The sequence below is a fragment of the Boleophthalmus pectinirostris genome, unplaced genomic scaffold (assembly GCF_026225935.1).
Source record: "Boleophthalmus pectinirostris isolate CB_2022bp ecotype Guang Dong unplaced genomic scaffold, ASM2622593v1 HiC_scaffold_123, whole genome shotgun sequence".
Classification (NCBI taxonomy): Eukaryota; Metazoa; Chordata; class Actinopteri; order Gobiiformes; family Gobiidae; genus Boleophthalmus; species Boleophthalmus pectinirostris.
This window is the reverse complement of record NW_026571027.1, coordinates 123-20,907: the sequence shown is the minus strand read 5'-3', so window position 1 is coordinate 20,907 and position 20,785 is coordinate 123. Positions and strand designations below refer to the sequence as shown.

The 20,785-nt window shown below is 37.3% G+C and overlaps 1 protein-coding gene across 1 annotated transcript; it reads left to right on the top strand.

Annotated features, from left to right (window-relative positions):
• Positions 1-16,059: 16,059 nt before the first annotated feature.
• Positions 16,060-18,591, top strand: zgc:162730 (uncharacterized protein LOC564559 homolog). The gene is made up of 2 exons (XM_020940539.2): positions 16,060-16,219; positions 16,524-18,591. The coding sequence occupies exons 1-2, from the start codon at positions 16,187-16,189 to the stop codon at positions 17,697-17,699; spliced, it is 1,209 nt and encodes a 402-aa protein (XP_020796198.2). The 5' UTR covers positions 16,060-16,186; the 3' UTR covers positions 17,700-18,591.
• Positions 18,592-20,785: the final 2,194 nt, after the last annotated feature.

Genomic DNA, 20,785 nt, shown 5'->3' with positions numbered 1-20,785 from the left:
ATCTGCTGACAGGTTGTCACCAAACAGGAGCAGCCTGACTACCCAGAAACAATTGATTAGACAGAAACTGAATGTATTTTTTACAGTTGTACATTTAACTGTTCGTAATTTCCATGTGTTTCCATGTTTTTTTTGTATTATGTATTTTTTCTGCTACACTGAAACCGGATATTGTGTCACATTATCTTTGATAGTATCAGATGTCATGGCGCAGTGCCTAGAGCAAGAAAAAAAAAAAGAAGCTGAGTGGGTGTGTAAGCTTTGTGGAATGTCTCCCCAGCTTCTGCATATAAAGGAATAATATTTCTTATGCTCTTTTATACGTCGCAGATGTTTTGGGAATGCGGATTTTCATACATAAATTGAAAACACTTGGGCCGTTAGCCTTTAGTTGTTTAGTCAGTCATCGTTTATCTACATTATAAGGATTTTTATGTAACAAAAGTAAAGGAGAATTTAGAGAGTGAGTGAGTTGGCTATAGATTTTTTTGTATTATTTTCTGGTATTTATATGCAAAAAAGCAGCTAAACAATTATAAACAAGTTTAATCTGTCTTCATTTAAACACACTGTTTCCTTGTTCTTTTTGCTGCATAAATAGTTGTTTTTCATGGACAGCCATGCAGTTGTAGTCTTGTGAATGCAGTTAGAGTCAGATACGTGGATATAGTTTTAAAAGTTTTTGCCATATCTCCTTTGTAGTCAACAAATCAATTAGCAGTCTTTAATCAACCCAGAATTTCTTTAGTCAACCAAAGCTCTTGAAAACACATGTAGTTTCACCCCATTCTCGCAGTACAGCCCATATTATGAAACCAGGTCTAGTCTCTCCAACTTATACCCTATACTTTCCCATTACATGCTGACACCTGGGCAGTGTTTGGCCCGGCGTGAAAGTGCTAGGAGTGGGACACTGCCCAGCTGCCATGCGTCTGTAAGGGCCAGTGTTCCTGTGTGTGTCAATAGTGCTGTAGTGGGAAATACAAAGCATAAGTGAGAGAGGAGAGAGGACACAGAGGTTTCAGTGTACACCGCAGCATTCACTCTGCATGGTAAATGGGTCAAAATATCACCAAAGTACTTAGTATTTAACATTAGTCATCGGTGGAATATGCACCTAGGATCCATACCATACCCATGCTGGACTACATACGTATACATATTTATTACATAAAATACAAAAAAAGTAGTCCAAATATTTGTATTCATAGGACCATGTTGTCTAGTTGTTACTGTTTTGGTTTATTTGTTTGCCAAGAACTTTACATTTTATTTACTTTTATACTAGTAGAAATCACTATAGCATAAAATGTTAAAAGCTTTTCTTTTTTTCTTTTTTTTTTTTTTTAATTCCAAGTACTCATGTATTTTTTATTTGATCTTTGGATCTTTGATTTGTTTCCAGACATGGGGTTAGGCAATCACTTACCTCAGATACCTGGGATTGTTTCAAATTAGTAGTATTTTGACATTTTTAAGAGTGTTTTGAAGGACTTTAGAAACTAATATAGCTAAAACAAGAAAATCTCATTCTAATAGCTGATAGTGCACACTACTGTGGTAAACAGATTGCTTTGCGAACTACCCAAGTACTCGTGTTTGTACTTTTGACCAGGAAGCAACAGTTTTTTTTCTTCCTTGAAGCCTGGAACATACTTTTCCTTTTAAAGAGGGACTCTTAAGCATTCACAAGACAAAACACGGGCCAACATACCAGGGCATACCTCCACGCCATAAACGAATAAATAATATGGGTTGAAAAGAAAGCAACAAGGAGATAAAAATTCCCTATCATTCCTGGCATGCCGTCAAGAGACCATGATGGAGGAGATAGTGGAGCTGCTTCAAACAGGGAGGCGGTGTGGGATGACGCACACCAAGGATTACGGGTGATGATTGAGCCGTAAATGTGTCAGCTGTCCTAAATAAAACAGCATGGCAGGGACAGGAAAGCATTGAGATAGTTTACCAGATCCGAGTCTGGCTTTGGATCATAGTAGGGACTTTGTTGTCAATGGTGGTTGCCTGGATACACACTATTCTGGCAACACAAGAGATTGTTGTTAGAATGAAGTGCACTGATTACAGTAAACCAGTGGAGCAAAACTACTCGCCCTTTTGTGAAACCCCTAAGATAGGCCTGTCATCTTAATTACACTACTGACTTATTGTTCAGTGAATGAAAGCTGGAACCACATTTTCTAGGCTGGATATTTACACTGCAAAAAACAATGTCTAGATAAGTTAAAAAGACTTACATTAAGAACATTTTACTTTATTTGAGTAGATTCAACTTGACAAGTAAATTTATCTACAATGGAATAAGTGTGTTTTCTTACTTCAAGCAACAATAGATTTAGTTTATTATTTCAAGTGTGTTGTTTTTCTTATCTTAAGTGTAGCAAGATGCAGTCTCATACAAAAAGTCTTGTTCTATTGGCAGATCATTTTGCTTGTCAAGTGAAATTTACTCATTCATTCATGATAAAACTACAATAATTCTTGGCTTAAACATGGCTAGATTTGAGTTTTCATGTGCGTTTTTTCTTTGCAGTAACCAGAAACTTTTCCATAGTTCATTCATTATTGTAGTTCATTTAATTACCTCTAGAGAGGTAGTTCTTGAATGTTTCACATTAAGTACCACCAAAGAAACAATTTGAATGTCAGAGTACCACCAGATCACTGGCACTGTAGTTCTAAACAAGAAATTATTCAGAGGAGGACAGAAAAGTGGATAACATGGACTCTAAATTAGGCAAACCCACAAACTGAAGAGCTGTCCAAGTACCACTTGAAGTACCACAGCTTGAGAGACACTGCTCTAGAGGGAGAGATAATTAACATTCGTGACTCAGTAATGATACTAACCAACAACTAAGTGTTTCATTCTTCTATTTATTTGCTGCAGCTCATGTTCTTTAAAATATTGTTCATTTTAAATCTTTCTACTTATCTCAAACTAAAGGTGTGCTGACAGCTACATCAGCTAATAGTCCCAGAGCTGAATGCCTAAAGGTGAAACTGTACTCTGCGCTAACTTTCTTGGTCAATCCAGAAAATGTTGTCCAAATGTAAGTGTAAAACTCCAGCTCTTTCCTCAGAGCTTGTTTTGACTTTTCCCTCACTCTGCAGTTTAGCCTGGAGCTCTCTGTCTTCACTTCCTGGCAGTTGTTAAAGCCCGCACTTCAGAACATTTTGTTTCATTTGTTTCATTTTTCCAACCGCGGCTTCCCGTCTGTTCCCTCCTCCCTCATACTTGGGCCCTCGCTCCATTTCCGTGTTAGAAGGAAAAGCGTGATGGAAAAGTGGGAAGGCTGAAGGAGGCCGAGGAGGCTGTACTACTTTTGAGAAATTGAGGAATTTCAGAGAAGGCAAAATCTCTGCAGGAGGGGACATGTACTGAACATGCTGCGGGCAGGATGGTTAAATGTGACGCAAAACAGTAACTAAATCATGTTTGGCTTTTCAGGATTAACGGCAGCCCTATTATGAAAAAGTCAGGGCGTAGTAAAAGGTGAGAATAATAATGACAAAAAGTTGACTAATCTTTTGAAACAGACACAATGTTCACAAAAGTAAAACAAGTATGTTGAGTATCACATAACCTGACATTTGTTTTTTGGGTTTTTTTTTTACCAGAGACACACGTACTGTAGTACCTGTAGTACTGTTCAATCACAATCAATAGTTCCTCTTCCTAGTATTTCACTTCCATGTACTGCACCATGTTTGCACTTCAAACACAATGGCCTTAGATAAACCTTGTGCCATAATAAAAGTGACACAGGGTAGACCCCACATATCAGGGGTGCAAGGCAACTTACTTAGATACTCATGTTACTGTAATTGAGTAGATTTTGGGGGGAGAATTTTACTTTTTGGAATAAATTTCAATCCTGTACTTGTAATAGAGTATAATTCTAATTATAAACCTTTTAAATAATATGAGTACTGAGAACAGTACACGTCCCTGTCGTCCCATTGCATGGTTGTCTTGCTGTCTCCTTTCTATACACAAAACAACATGGCACCTCCTGTTCTGATTGGTCAGAGCTAAAAGAAGAAGATTCAGTTTAGATCACCATGTTTTCTATAAAATACTGATCTAAAATTGTGATACAAAGAAACTAACTTTGAGTAGTGGTTTTCATGTGTACTTTTACTTTTCCTTTCGTATTATAAAATTTTGTATTATGTAACTGTACTTTCAATTGAGCATTAATTTGCAGTACTCTTTTCACCATAGCATATTACTAACAAAATATGTTAATAAACCCTTTCCTTGACGTTTCTATTTATATTTTTGGTTGTTATTCATTTCTCATTCAGTCACATTATTTCGACATCCACTCAATACATAAAATTGTGTTTAGAGTAAAGTAAAATATTATTCCAAAGCACGGGCATTTGACATTACCTCTCATCTCATCCCTCTCAAAGTACAGCTTAATGGCAGAATCTACTTTTGCAACAATGTTATATCATGGTCCAGGCAGAACAGTGGCCGTGAGAGCAGTTGGCTTTATTTGTAGTAGGCGCACACACGGACCTCCTGAGAGGCTGAGTAATGGTGTAGTGACAAACGCCGATACAGTATCATCTGACAACACTGCGCGACCTTGAACTCAGGGACACACAAGCACACACACATATACACACGCACATACTAAGGGACCAAGCACCAGGCTGCTGAGAGAGCACTCCCAGCATGTGCTTACAAGAGCCTTACATGTAGTTTTAATGTACACTTCTTCAGTTTAGTGTATTTCTAGATTTTTCATTGTCCATGTCGGATAGTGTTATGAGAATTGATAACCACATAATAATTCATTCTGAATCTAGTATCAGGGCTTGATACTCATGAATGTACAGCATCATAACTACTGTTTCTAATGCTTGGTACTTATAGCAAGCATTAATAAAAGAAATTTGTTGGAAACTATTCGGCTCTGCACCAAAAGTACTGTTGTCACACAAGATGGATTCTTAATTTTGAAATGGTAAATAGTCGCATTTTTATAGATCACTTTCCCATCTTCAAGCCACTCAAAGCTCTTTACATCAAGGAACCACTCACCCATTCACACTCACACACTCAGACTCAGACTCACATTCATACACATACACGTACGCAGACACCTAGGGGCAAGGTGGGTTAAGTGTCTTGCCCAAGGACACAACAACAGCATTCATCTGTAGGAGCTGGAATTGCATTGCCAACCTTCAGATCAGTGGACAAACTCGACCAACTGCGTTACTGTCACGCCAAGTTTTTGTTTATTTGTTTATTTTAACAGGGACCAGAGTCTGCGGGTTTCAAATTTTTTGTGAAAATTAAAACCAATGTGTCGATGAGAGTAAAAAAAAACATAGGACAAAGAACTAGGACTAAACTGTGACGAAACCCAGAACTAAACCTGAACTAGACTAGGATTTAACAGAGACTAGAGCACGACCAAACCAGGACTACATCACGACTAAACAGGAAAAATAAGTCAAGCAAAGTGAGCGTACTCTTAACGGCACAGTAGTAGTAGTGGAAACCTGGGGCATAAGGCAGTGTGTGATTTGTTTTTGAGCTTTCTGCGAGTGACTGTGGGTTGCTTGGGGGAAACTTCAGCCTGAGAAATATGTTTGGGATATGGATGAGAAATGTATAACGGTGCAGAGAAAACAGGCAGCCACTCACACACTGCACATTTCAGCAGGTTACTACAAACCACCAGTTGTGTACACCTGGAAAACACGCGCCAACGGTCTAACATCGCACAGACGAGAGGAGTTTCAGCTGTCACAAGAAGATAGCATAGCACTTTTTTTGCTTTGTTATCGGACCATGTACGAGCTAGTGCAGAAATTCCTCCAAAACCACACATAGAGGAAGTACTCGACATTGCCAAATACGGATAAGCACACGCGAAATACGTAAGACTAGTATTTGATAATAGATATTTACACAAGAGACTACAGAAGTGAAAGTAGTCATTGTGTTAAAAGTAAAAGTACATTTTATCCACAAAATAATAACTTGAATCCGAGTTAGTATAAAATAGGCTACTATTTAATATAAAGTTTGTTACTGAGCACCATAATCTACTATAGGACAAATCCTCATGCTGGTACTTATTTGTTACTGATTTCAAATATCGTTGCTGAAATCAGTTAAAGCCACAGTATGTAGTTTTTTGGGGGGGCTGTGTTTATTGCACTGCTTCTATGGGAAAGTTGTAATGTTGTTATCATGTTGTTGTTGGCTATAATATTGCACAGTATGGCATAAAATATATCTCTCTCCACGACACAGGGTTTCAACTTTACTATATCTATATATCAATATCCGTGTAATCATGCAGGCACCATGCCATGTCCAGAAAGCTACATAGTGCACCTTAAAGTACTTTTATAGACCACCTGTTTTTTTTTTTGCAAAAACAAGTTCAAGTTTTGAGCAAAAGTATCTAGTTCCAGTGCCTCACAGACATTTGTCATACGTGTCATTTAGGATGATAAATGTATGTTTTGTGAAGCGTGTATAGGCCTGACTCAGCAGTATCAATCACATAAGGCCTGCCTATTACATGAGAACCTGTCCAACTAGTCGCACCACAAGGCTCTCTGGAACATTACTCAGTCTTCTGGCCTTGCACACAACACATATTCTTTCACAGAGCTTTGGTTTTCTCAAGTAATTTTTGAAACAGTGAGGTTTAGAAGTTTCAACAGCACACCATCCCTGCAAAAATGCTACAATATGAAACTTGAAATTAACCTTGGACCACAATCTCACAATGTGTCTTTTTCTGTCTGTCTAGTACAATGTTATTGAATTAATCACACATGACTTAAAAGTGCATATTGTCTGTAGCAGAAACAACCTCAGGCACAAATATAGCTGGGATTGCACCACTTCCAACTTTATTCATCATTAGTCAACCAAATAGATTAGGGCAAGGTCTGGAAAAAAAAAGGGCGTACGTGACATTCAGCTATAAATTTGCTGGAGAAGTTCACACTTCACTGACTAATGCATTTATCCTGAAGGCTGATGTAAATTTTGTTGTTTTTTTCCCATGATGATCCAATGGTTGTCATGACTATTTGGGATGAGAGCAGATTGGCAAGAATGGTGTAGCCTGCTTCACTTTTCGACCTGCAAAACAGCTCCAAAGTTTTATTAATGCATAGTATCCCAAAAAACATGGATGGGAATATTAGTGATGTGCTAAAGAGCGCTAGGAACAAGTTAGATTTAAATTCACAAAGAAAGTCAAATGCCAAACACACACACACACACACAAAAGTTTTATTTATATGCTGTATGCCTGTAAATGATGTATGTATTATAAAGATTATTCACAAACTTTTCATGGCTTTATGTTAAGAGGTCTAGCCTTTATCTTTACATGAAAACTGAACCAAACTAAATGAAGTCTGTAACTGTACCAAGACTTAACTCAAGACAAAATGTGGAATAGTCTAGGAGGGGGACATAGGACTTGTACCACCAGAAGAACTCAGAATACAAGTTTGACAACCACTGACAGAAAAACAAAAATACAGTTGAATGTTCGTAGATTTTGCTACTATATCTATATTTTTAAAACAAAAACTATTCATAGAGTTTTCATCTCTTGTGACTAAATAAATTGCTTACTGTATCATGGGTGTTTACAAGTAACTCATGTATTCGGGAATCCGTCTAAAATTAACCCTGCCATGTCACGTTCAAGATCTTATTTAGGAAAATGTTCTGGGGTAAAGTCCCGTGGGGGATACTTTGATGATTTGCAGACAAGGGTCAGTTTCAATGGAACGTGGCCGTCTTTGAATTATACAAGATGAGAACAAAACGCTGACGTACACAAACCATAGTGAGCAGTCATCAGATATTCTGGCTGGACATTACTGGCAGCACAGGCATTCGTAATTTACTCACATTTGGCTCTTGTGTAAACAGAGAGGAGAAGGAAGTGTTACAATATGTGGGGGTTTTCGCTATACTATATATTATACATCGCATTTGCGGTTTTGACGGAAATGCTGACGCAGACGTTTGTTTTGTTTTAGTCTGAATTTGTTATCTATAGTTTCATAATAATTTAATTCTAATTATTCTTTGCATTTAGGAGCAAAAATGTAGGACGATCAGTGTTCATGAACTGAAAGATGAGGTATCTGAGGCCAGCATAACAAACTACTGACAAGAAGGAAAAGATTTAGCATTTCGTCTGGCCCGAAACCGAAGGCAATTCAAAAATAAGTATAAAATGCTAATTTTCAAAAGCTACAGGAATGAATATATGTCATAAATAATGATAAGAAAAATTACATGAAATCATTTTACAGTGTTTTACAGTGTGTACAAGAAACTATGGTGACGGTTAATCTAATCTCCAACTATAACCTGGAGTGTACGTTTGGCATAACTAAATTAGATGTTTGTTTCTTATTGGATTATCTGAAACATATATAAAACATAAAAAAGATTAAGTAACTAGTAAGTTTACACCAAAAATTGCATAATACTAAATTCAAATCATCATTTATGCCTTACAAAGTCTAAGGGAAATACTGATTTTATATTGACTACTATTTATTGCACAGATTTGTCTTTGGGGTATTTGTGTCAAGGCTTAACTAACCCAGGACTCCTACATAACTGGCATGTTCTATGTTATACAGAGAAACACATATGACGCATTTTAAAATACTGATACATTGATTTTTGTATGTTCTTTTACTCTCTGTCCCTGTTATATGATGTAGGACTCGTCTTATCTGTCTTATCTGCCTGACTTATAGGATCAAACTGAATACTTTGAACCCACCTATACATATATCCATAGAGTATTGCTGGATCAGGTACTTTCCCCATGATTGCTAATGTAAATACTTGCTCTATAACACTGACTCATACATGTCCTAGTTTTCAGTCCAAATGATTCACCTGCTAAAGCCAGGGCAGCCTCCATCTTGGCTCTTCAAACCGGCTCCTCCAGCGTTGCCAGGGAACTACTCAACCTGTGTGTGCAATGTTTGGCATGTCACCATAGCAATGTTATAGAGGACATTGTCAAATATTTGCAAGCTATCACTTATTAGAGGCGACGGCTGGTCAAACGCTTTGTGAAGAAGCGACGGGCCAGAGGAAATGAAAAGGAAAGAACACGCGAGGAAAGAGAGAAAGGCAGAATGAGTCAAAGAGCAGTTATGCTGTTGTATAATCTTGAATTGCGTGAGATTAAAGCATGCGTTTAAAAGTATTTAAATGCAAATCTTTCAAGTTTCAATATTTAAATTAATGTCAATAAAACATTAAAAATAAAAAAATAAAAAATGCTGACTGATTAGATAAGATCTGTCTGAGATCAATAAAAATTCAGTACTATCTTTTTTATTGTTTTATTTTATACGCAGTAGACTGTTGTAATAAGAGCTGCCCTAATGAGGGGATTTTTCTAGTCTAAAGCTTTATTGTATTATACATCTCATACTAAAATAATTGTAATAATTATTGCATATTTAGTATTTTTAATGGACAAATTAATTTTGCAAGTTGAAAATAAACATTACTCAATACCATCTTTACTAGTATATATATTTATAGATATATACAGTATAAACCTCAAACGTGCACTATGTAGCCTTAAATTACTTTTTGTCTGTTCACAGTTTGGCATTAAACATATATTGTATTTATTACAGGTATTTGTAATGACCTGGGTCACCACCTGGTTTTTATTTGATTAGTACCTCGAAGTGGAACATTCTGGCCAAAGCAATAATATTTCCATGGAGACAAGCAGATCCTTCACCTGAAAAACTACATAGTACATATTTAAATTATTTTTGCAATATTCTTCTCCCACATGAGAACAGAGAAAATTACAATAATATTACTTAGTTTTACACAATGACCTGATTCAAACCAGACTAAGATGACTTTGACATTTGGAGCCTTTCCCCGTGAGTCAGTGCAGCTGGATTCCCCCTGGTTTCCCTTCTCTCAGGGATCATGCTCTCTTTACTGAGCCCTCCCTCTGGTACAAGCCCCCACTTCAACACACACTCATTGAGAAACTCACCACCGCCCAGTTTGACTTAAAAAAAACTCCACTGCAGCTCAACAGGCCCTCAGCAGTGGCTTCTGTGCAAACGCTTTCACATTTGTGTTTGAGTATGACCATGAAAGAGCCTTATGACTTATGCACTCACAGGGTTAAATATATCCACACATTATGATCAGGCATGACATTACAAACATAAACACAAGCGAAAGTTGACCCAAATTAATGTTACACTTTCTAGACGCTCAAGGCTTTTCTAAGGTTGTCAAAAAAAAAAAAAAAAAAAAAAAGATACCCAGATTTGATACTAAAACTAGTTAACTTATCATTTGAGTATAAGTATCAATAAAAATAAAAATAAAATTTATTCAGATTGTTTTAGAATGGTCTTGATCTATATCTGAGCGAGAACTGAAACCACATGGTAATATTAAAGAAACTACTATTTTTTGTTGAAAATTACATTATATTATATTCTAAAAGAATTAAGAAAGAATTAATTAAGAAAGAGCACTTTTTATTTATTGTCAGTGTGTATCAAAACTGGTGTCCAGTTTTGAGTCTTTTCCTTAGAATCTTTTTTTTTCCTCTTTGTAATCTCTTGCATTATATATTCTGTATGCAGTCGTGTATACTGGATACCACCAACACCTTGTGGTGTATGTTTGAACACACCACAAGGACACAAAATGATCCCTGGATAAATATACCAAACCATATACTGTGCGAATGCCTGTAAACACAATCTGTCTTATATTAGGCAATGTCTTGGGATAACTCTGTACAGGCACGTTCTACTGGTGGATAAGAGACAACTCTATAGGTCAGTTCTGGTAACTTATTTATCTAAACAACCCAGTGATTTTACAGTAAGTAAGTTGTCTTATTGTTAATGTTTAATATTTGACATTGAAGAAGCTATTAATTTTAAATCATAAATCATACACTGCACCATTCAACTATTCCATATATTTAAAATTCATTAAATTCTACCCAAAAGTAGAGGAAGAAAAATGACTTTATGTTCCTTATTGGTGAATGGAGGTGTTGGCAGGAAAGTTACCTTACATTTAATTGGGAAAAGGAGCATTCCAAAGTGACAGAAATATATGTGTTTTTCAGTGGACTAGTAATTACTGAGCCACTTCATCATTTTCAAGACACATGAAACATCTCTCTCCATCTCTGCATGCCTCAGTGGGGACTCCAAGACTCCAAGACTCCATCCTTTACATTTATAGCAGTTGGTCCTATTTGAGCCTCTACATTTTGTATGATACATTATAAATAAGAACAGGAACTCATAAACAAACGATGTGTATTCAGCCTAAATGGTTCAAAGATGACTGTTGCCTTTACATATTATCATCTCTATGATTAACCATAGATTCCCACATTAAATAATGGCATAAGGTATTTCAAGTTTATTACATTTTAAAGTACTTCTTCCTGATGGTGCTTGTTTGTTTACTTCTCAGAACAGGCTCGAGTCAGCTCACCCTCCACCTTTTACCTCCAGTGCTCACATTACACATTTTCCCAGGCTCTGCACTCACATGATTAGAACTTCAACACCAGCACTGAAGCAGCTTTATGCTATCATATGTACATATCAACTGTATGTGGAAGAACACCAAGAACACTATGGCCAAAAGGAAAGCTTTGTATATTGAAGTCAAATTTGTTTTGTCCATTACAGATGTCAGTTGTCTCTATCAAACTGTAAAGCATTTTTATCCTCCACAAACCAGGAAGTAATGCTGGCCTTGTTAGCATATCACATGTTCTTAGTAGTCGCCACAAACACCGCTCTGGCCTCTTACAGCTGTGAAAATTGCTCATAAACTCATCAAAGTGAATAATTAGGATGTTTGGAATGTATTAGGAAAGTGAGGAATAAGTCTGATTAAGTTTGAGCCACTACAAACTGTTAAATACAACTTTTACAAAAAGATTACAACTGTAATCACTAAATAAGTAAATGTTATCTTTACCATTCTACCATTTTAGTTTTAATACATGTATGACACAGACTGTCTTACTTATATAGTACATACATTTGTATTACTAGATTTCAGTACTTTTATTTTTACTTGTACATATAGATTTATATAATTATGCCTTATTTAACACCAGCGTCTTGTTATTTTTGCTACAATACTTTCCGTTGCAGATTAATAAAGTTTGTCTAAGTCTAAGTACAGTAATGAAAATACATACAAATTCAACAAAAGTAATTACACTGTATACAAAGGAATAGCATATATGTTTTTTTATGTTTTGGTATATACTATAAAACAGTTTCCAAACACAGAAACTTTAAACCAGCCGTCTTCAGTCCTACATCCATTTATAGTCTAAAACTTGGCATTGTACTTTTTAATCCAAGCTGTGCTCATGCTTCTGTATTTAGCTGTCACACTAAAATGTGTGACAGCTACCACCCCGCCCTTAAAGAGTAACTTTCCACGCAAGGAACAAGTAGAGCAAAGTAACCACAAGTCAAACACATTATATAAAAAATGCCATTCCAAAACTACCCCCTTGCCATTTGCTTCCTAAAATGCCAGCCAAGCAGTTCACTGGCCTGCCTCTCTCAGGCCAATAAAATAACACTTTATTTCCTTCTGAGAATGCTTTGAGCATGTGACCTCATAATATATTTTCCAGAGAATGTGAAGTTTATATATAGGCTTGTTATTTATATCATAGCACAGTTATTAATAGTGAAAGATGAGAGACTTGTTTGGCTCCAGTTGCCCCCCCGGTCTGTGCATCTGTCTGAATTAGAGCCCATAGGTCATCGTGGAGGGTACAGTCGTAGTATTTAAACCAGACATAAGGGCAGCTCAAACTGAATTGAATTGGCCATGGTGTGGAGTGAGATTTTTGCATGTTCTCCGAATGTGTATACAATTAATAAAAATGCTAACAGATGGGGGGTAGTACAGGTACATTCAGTCAGAGTAACTTACAACAAATACATCTCAAAATAGGCTTCAGGCACTATACTTTTAATCCTACTTTAGGTGTTATTGCTATTTTTAATGTAGTCTCTATGTGACAAAAGCTTAACATGAACAACATGAAATGATATAAATATTTATGTTTCTTGTGCTGCTCTTTCAAATGTGATTTTGTTTGTCTCATTTCTGTGGTATATTCTTTGGATATATCAGATTGGATACATTATCTAAAATTTTGTCAGATAACATTAACTAACCTCAACTTGAATAATTTCTTTTTATAATTTTCTTAAGTAAAAAATAACCATAAGTTCTAAAACTATATTTAAAAGTTGAGGAAGATCACAAGTCATGTGAGTCCATACATAGTTGGTTGTATACTACTACAACCAAAATAGGTTGAACCACAATGACAAAACAAAACCATTCATTCTATCAAAACAATACAGATCAGATGATTATTACAATTCAATTTTCAAGTTGTGCAAAGAATAGTGAAAATAGTCTTATGTTCAGTAAGTCATTATTTCCATGACTATGCAAAATGAACGGGGATGGCACAGATGTACTGAGCTTTAACCAGGCCTAACTCATATGTATGGGCTGACATAAAGACTCAACAGTTTGTATTAAGAGCTGACAAATGATTGAACAACCAATGACTAACGAATGACTAATGTGTTTTCTTTACCTCAAAACAACAACAACTCCAGCACCTGTCTATGGATTCCACATAAAAATAGCATAATGAGACACTGTCTTAATGAGCTTTCCTAATTTAGATACAAGGAAGCATATAAAAGTATTCCATTAGTATCTGTTTGGATAAATATTGTGGTTCCTAAACTTTACTGGGTTGGACCCTGTTTAGTCATATTTTGTTAGTTTCAGTAAATGAGTATTACATTATATAGTATTGTTTAAGTAACCACTGCTCACAAATACACCTACACAAACTACTTTAAAATCATAATTGGATGGATGACTAACTTCTGGTGAACAACGATATGTTACACTACTGACTAGTAGTGAGGCAACAAACATTTTAGTCACTACTGCTAGGGCTGGGTGATATGACAAAAACATTTTTTCTTGTATTGATTAATCACAATTTTTAATTAAATTATCTTTTTTTAACCCTTATTTATCCAGGTAGGTCGGTTTTCATTTCTCTCAATTCTCGTTTCCAAGGATGACCTGATCATCATTGTAAATTCTGTTGTCTTACTAAAATAAGCTTTCAGTATTAACAACAAAACAACAAGAGACACTGAATGAGTGCCATTCAATATAAAAATAGTCAAATTTATTAAACCTGACCAGACTGGACGTACACCTCTTAATATAAAATACTGAAGCTGGTCATTGACAATTAGAAATGACTGATCTATCACTATTTAATTGTAATTAATTTACTATTACTACTACCACTACTACTCTTGTGCTATACTAACAATGACACTGTATTTCATGTGTGTACTTTCCCTAGAATCAATTCTAATTAGCCAAATCTCCCCTACATTTAATTACAATGCATGAGATCCAAAAGATAAAATAAATAGAACAAGTTGACATTTCACTTGACAGCTCACACATCTGGAATTTTGCCTCAAGCAGTTGTTGTTGTTATTGAAAAATTTTTTCCCCTTTTCTTTTGGTAGAGGCACCTCAGGTCTATCACGTGGTGTCTTCTTTCACAACACTAGCCTGAATGTATGCATTGTCATTGCCAGTAATTACCATGACTCATGACATTGGGTGACACAATCTGAAATCTGCCAGGTGACAAAATTAAACGCATTGTCTACATAGTCATTATAGTAGAGCGTTGTATGTTAGCTTTAAAGGACCATGCTTTTTCATCTTCCTACTATACAAAAACATCTATGATTCCTTGTGCACAACTCAATGACAGTCATCCTCAGGTATTGTCACCCTGTATTATACATGACTCACCAGTGGCTCTTAGGTACACCAAAAGATTGCCAGTAAGAGGATCACTTGCGAGTAAACATTAACTACCAGGAACTGAGAAAAGAGTGTTTTATGGTAGAAATAAACTAGCAAGAGAATAAAATGATTCTTGACATGCAGAGGCACACAAAGCACGTACTTGCGGTCACGCTTGGCTGGATTCCTATGAGAAGCAAAACAAAAAGCAGATCTGGATCAATCATCACCATAGGAATAACTTTTGTAACCTTTTTTTTTCCATTGGACCTAATTATTGTGGGGCTGTATTTTTTAAATCATATTTCAACTACAACAGTCCAATGTTCAGTTTGCCCATGCTGTTTTTATATGCTTCCCTTTTACCCTAAAGGTTTCTGCCCTCTCCTAATCAATAGTCCACATGATTATCTTTCTTTGGGAATATTTGTTTAGTAATATTTGACAGAAACCCCCAAATCACATGAGAAAAGTGGGAATACACTGTTCTGTATGATTCTGGTAAACAACATGGTGAAAAACATAGTCGCATCTCTGTGGTCAACACCCAGAAAGTGTGTAATTTGGGACAACATGATTTATAGGCACTTCCTGAAAACCCAAGCATTACTCATAGCAGCGTATGTACAGTAAATAAAAGTATGTAAATGCTGTGTGTATGTATGCCCAAGGTGTTGACTACAGATTGGCTCTGTTTGAGTTGGGGAATCAAAAAGTGCAGTGTGCAGGCAAAACAAACAACCTACAGAGAAATTTCGCAGAACTGAAGGGATTGGTTCACCCTTAGAAAAGCATGGACACAGACGAGCTAGGGTGACACAAAATAAAGGGGAGAAATGCGCTGATTACAATGGCGATAGCAATGTCAATATGCTACTTTGCTTTCACAGGCTTACAAAACTGAAAGATTTCACACAGCTTGCTAAAAATACACGCTATTTCTTTCTGTTTTTTTTTTCTTTCCTCCCCTCTCCTTGCTTCTTGAACGCCGCCTAGGCTGTGAGCTCACACTAAACTTGAAACTATGGGTGTGTCATCCGGGAACATAGCAAGTGGAAACTCCTCCCCAAAGTAGGAGTATCTGCACACAGCACACAATAAAAGAGCCACACAGACACATAGGCTTAACTTGACACAGGTATCAAACTCAGGATAAGAGCTACGCCTGTTTTTTTCCTCCTTTTGTCAAGGGAAACAGCCATGTCCGATATGATCGACGATATCTTCAAAAAGGTGAGCTTAACTTTAATATGAGTTGTGGGTGTTTTGGAAAAATGTGGCTTTGGGAAGTGTGAAGGGAAGGATTGAGTAATCACTACTCCTCTTGTTTACTCCCAGTAGTGTATTCATGGACGAGTCAATGACAGAATGACTACTACTACTACTACTACTACTATTACTATGTTACTGACAGAATGTCTAACTTTGCCTTTTGATGTTTTGTGATTAAATGTATAGATCTTGTATTGATATTTCAAATGAAGACCTACTGCAGTTATGTTTTCATTTTAGTAACAGACTTAACTCTTTCCTGCAGAACTTTCTTAACCTGACCCTGGATGAAGATTTCCCCTCTTCACAAGCTCGAAACAAGAGCCGTCTGAACCGCTCGGCCTCCTTCTTCTCTCCCCCCTCCCCTCCTGCAGCTCCCTGCCACAGCCTGAGCTCAGGAGACATTAATAATGAGGACAACGGCCCAATCTGGTCCAACATCTGGAGCCAGGCTCCCATCTCCAAACCCAAGCAGCCGCCTTTCAGGCCCGACCGCTCCATGAGCCTGACTGACAGCAGCAGCAGCCTGCTATCCACGCTGGGGCAACTCAAGAGTCTGGAGGGTTTTCCTTCAGGGCCCAGCACCACTGTAGCTCCACCACCCGGCTTTGCTCCTTCAGCCAATCTCCAAGCTCAAATGCAGCCTATGTTGGCATCCAATCGTTACAAGACTGAACTGTGTCGCGGTTTCCAAGAAACTGGCAGCTGCAAATATGGCAACAAATGCCAGTTTGCCCACGGGGAGGCTGAGCTGCGTGGACTGTACCGCCACCCTAAGTACAAAACAGAGGCCTGCAGAACCTTCTACAACTTTGGCTATTGCCCCTATGGCTCACGCTGCCACTTCATCCATGAGGAGAAGATTGGTGGTAGCCAGGCCAAGTTTCAGCGCCAGGTAGTAACCACGGCAAACAGCATTCAGAATCCTCGACACCAGCTTCGCCAAAGTGTGAGTTTTGCTGGTTTCCTGCACTCTCGCAGCTCACCTCCACCTGCATTCCCCAACTCTTTCAATGATCCCAATCTGGTCTTCAGCCGCGCCCCTTCTGTGTCTCCACCTCCTGCTGATCTTCTGTCTCCAGTTTTTAACGATTCCATTCCACGTGACACAGCATTCCAGTTTGGACCCCAGCTAACCCGTGCCAGTACTGGGGACATCCACAACATTCCTCTGATCGTGGAACCAAAGGCCTCACGCTGTGTGTGCGGCCATGGGAATAACCTCCTGAGCGACAGAGGCTTCCCCACCAGGGAGGATCTGCTGCCAGCTCCATCGGCTTTGGGGAAAGCTGCAGGTCTCCAGCGTTTCTCCTCCGAGGACTCCCTGGAGGACTCCTACAGCAGCAGCAGTGGAGGCTCCAGTGGATCAGAGTCTCCCACCTTTGACGTGTCAAACACCAAGAGGCTCAATGTCTTTGAGCGCTTGTCCCTATCCGAATGAGGGAACAATGAACTGACACTTATTTACTGTGTCCACAAAAACACTTTAAGTACTTAATTTATCTAAGTGATGATTTTAGTACCCAGTTATTATCAGACTTTATTTTTATACTTCAAATAGTGTGTAGCTCATAAGACCGTTGTTATGGTCTTCCATATAAATTAATGCAGCAGGTCTTGCCAGTTGAGGGGGGTATGTTACCCTAAGACTGTACTGATCAAAGTGGCTTTTTGGTAGTGATAATCAGAAACCTTTGTGCCTTACAGACTCGTGCCTTGTACAGGTTTTCACTCTCGGTGCCATGAGCAGTGTTTGATTTAGTAGCCTTAATCGCCTTAACCAGCCCTGAAACGTGTCATCCATGCCATTTTATCTGTGTTATGCACTTTACAGCTGATTCAAATGGGAGGAACTGTCAAGTCTCCCTGTAGCATTCAACCAAAGCTTCAGACTTCACTGCTCTGTGTGTATGGATGTGTGTGTGAATGTGTGTGTGAAAGGTGCATGTTTCCCTCTGACCTGGGGTACAAGCAAATACTAGCTACAGAACATGCAAGAGCGCTTATGCTCACATTTGTCATTCTGTGGTGTATTGGCTTGTAGCACACCCCTGTTTTATTGTGCCCTGATAGAGTGACAGCCGAGTTCAGGGACACTGCAGTATTCCTTTGGTTAATGGTCGCCTTGCAATGTTTAACTTAAATACGTATTTATTATGATATTTATTTGTGTTTAAAGAAGAAATGTATTTTGTACTTTATTTATAGAGAAATATTAACATCTGTGAAATACCAATGTGAGTAAAAAAGCATTAAAAAGAGAATCCTATATATTTTTAATTGTCTAAAAGGGACAAAATCATGTTCTGAATAAAGAAATGGATGTATCTAGATCCTTCAAGTCTTATTTTTATTTGGCAATTCAACATTGACACCATTATGTTGCAATGGTTTGTGCAATTACAACACAACTCATTACACAATGTTAAAGGGACACAGTCATCACATTACATTACTCCCTTCTTCAGTTAATGACTATAATAAATAAGTCGCAAAAAGTAACATATACATACTGACATTTGTTTCATAACCATCAATGCTCCATCACCCCTACATGTTCAAGATGAAGTTTCCAACATTAGTTAAGAGTTTGTAGGATAAATATTTCAAATAGATTTTAATACCATTATATCCTGCCTCTGTGTTGTATTAGATCAATATTAAAATTATAGTATTGAAACTTGATACTCATTTGTATTGATACAAGGTATTGGAATGGTCTTCTTAATCTATGTCAGAACTAGTTTGTGTAGTATTGCCAAAAAAATAGCATTTTGTAACATTACTCATGCCCATTTACTCTAAATCTATGTGTTGCTACATTTGCAACTCATCCATGGACCCCTGCCTTTAATAATCTTTGCCCTACCTACACTGTTTAATAGCACACAGTCATCATGTTATGTATACACTCTTGTCCAGGTTACCTCACAATATGAAACCTGCACGTACACACCACTATCAGTCCGCTAGATTTTCCAGTAATCTAAGTTGATTACCAGGTCCAAAGTTCATAGCAGCTGCAAACTAAGACTCCCAAGAAGTTAGAACTTCCTTGAACATTTTAAGCATGTACAGTCTAGCCGAATTGTGGATGGAGGATGTGTTTAAAATGGGCAAGCTGATATCACAGGTAGAGAACTGAAACATGTCAAGTCATTGCTGTCCCTTCCCTCGTACACGTGACAGGTTGCAATAACTCACCTGATACCTGTTATTAGTCATGGACACAATGGCAATGAAAAGTGGGGATTTCCTGGATTATGGTTTGTCTGCATGAAGGGGAACAGAAATGTGCATATGTGGCTGTAGCTAAACAATGACAGAAAAGTTATTGAAACATAAGTGGATGAAGAGTGGTGACCTGTAAAGCAGAAGTACTTTTAAATAGACTGTTCCGATTCCTATTTGAAACTGTCAGAGGGATGTGTTGTTGAGCAAGCAGCACCAGCTTAGTGTATGACCGCCCAGCTGTTACATGCAAACGATTTCTAGATAAAAGTCATTTTTATCTAGCATTTTCAAGGATGTAACGAAAAATGTTATTAATGTATTATTTGTGCGTGTAAGTAATTGTGGTTGTAAAAATTAGTCATCTTATATTTTCTAAATCTGATAAATAAGTTTGATTAGATTTCCTGGTTCATCTGGTCAAATCAGATGGTTGGCTCTTAAGTTTACAACTACCATTAATCTAATTTATGTGCAATGTTTTTAGGAAATGAACTGAAAAATATGATAAGAAGGTTGACTTTTGCTAATTCATTAACAGTAATTATACTTGTAATAGTCTAAGAAATTATTGTATAAATCTGAGGAAAAAGGAGAAGTCAACGAGTCAAGAATACCAACTATTTCATACAGTATGTTGTGCAGCTATGGTAACCACAGTGAATGCATGAAAAAGGAGAACCAACCTTGTGCCCACTCTGTCTGAGAGAAGAGCCGGTTGCTATGGAAATGGACAATGACCACTCCGAGTAAACATGGAGGACAGAAGAGGGAGGAGTTGAGTTTGTGTGTTGACAAATATTAACTCTTGTGTGATCTATAAGAGCAGACCTGTTAACCTCTGCAGCCACTCTGAATCAGTTATCTTACCGATATAAGCTTATAGCAAAAAATAGCTATGTACTAAACTGGTGGTGCAATGTTTTTAAATAGTTCTGAAAAATAAAGATGATATTAATAGGTCATCAAATTGTAAACTTTACTTAACTTAGATATAATTTAAATATAATCATATAGAATAAAAAATTCAATCCAGAGAACTAGTTTTTTAAAGGATCAGGGCACAAGCTTTTAACACAAATATTTCACTCTTGTTACATTTCACTGTTTTGTGTTATGACTGATGTGTGAGAGTTTGTTTTATGCTTGTGCTGTTTTATACTGCCTCTTGGCCTGACTGACTTACCTGGTAAAATGTTGAATAAATAAAATAGAACAGAATAGAAAACAGCATAAGAACGACTGCTATAAATGGTGATCACTGTATTTGCATTCTGTCGTGTTACAAGTTAAAGG

Coding starts and splice junctions, on each gene's coding strand:
- zgc:162730 (XM_020940539.2), top strand. CDS start 16,187: ATGTCCGATATGATCGACGATATCTTCAAAAAG. Junction 16,220..16,523: donor TCGACGATATCTTCAAAAAG/GTGAGCTTAACT, acceptor TCTTTCCTGCAG/AACTTTCTTAACCTGACCCT.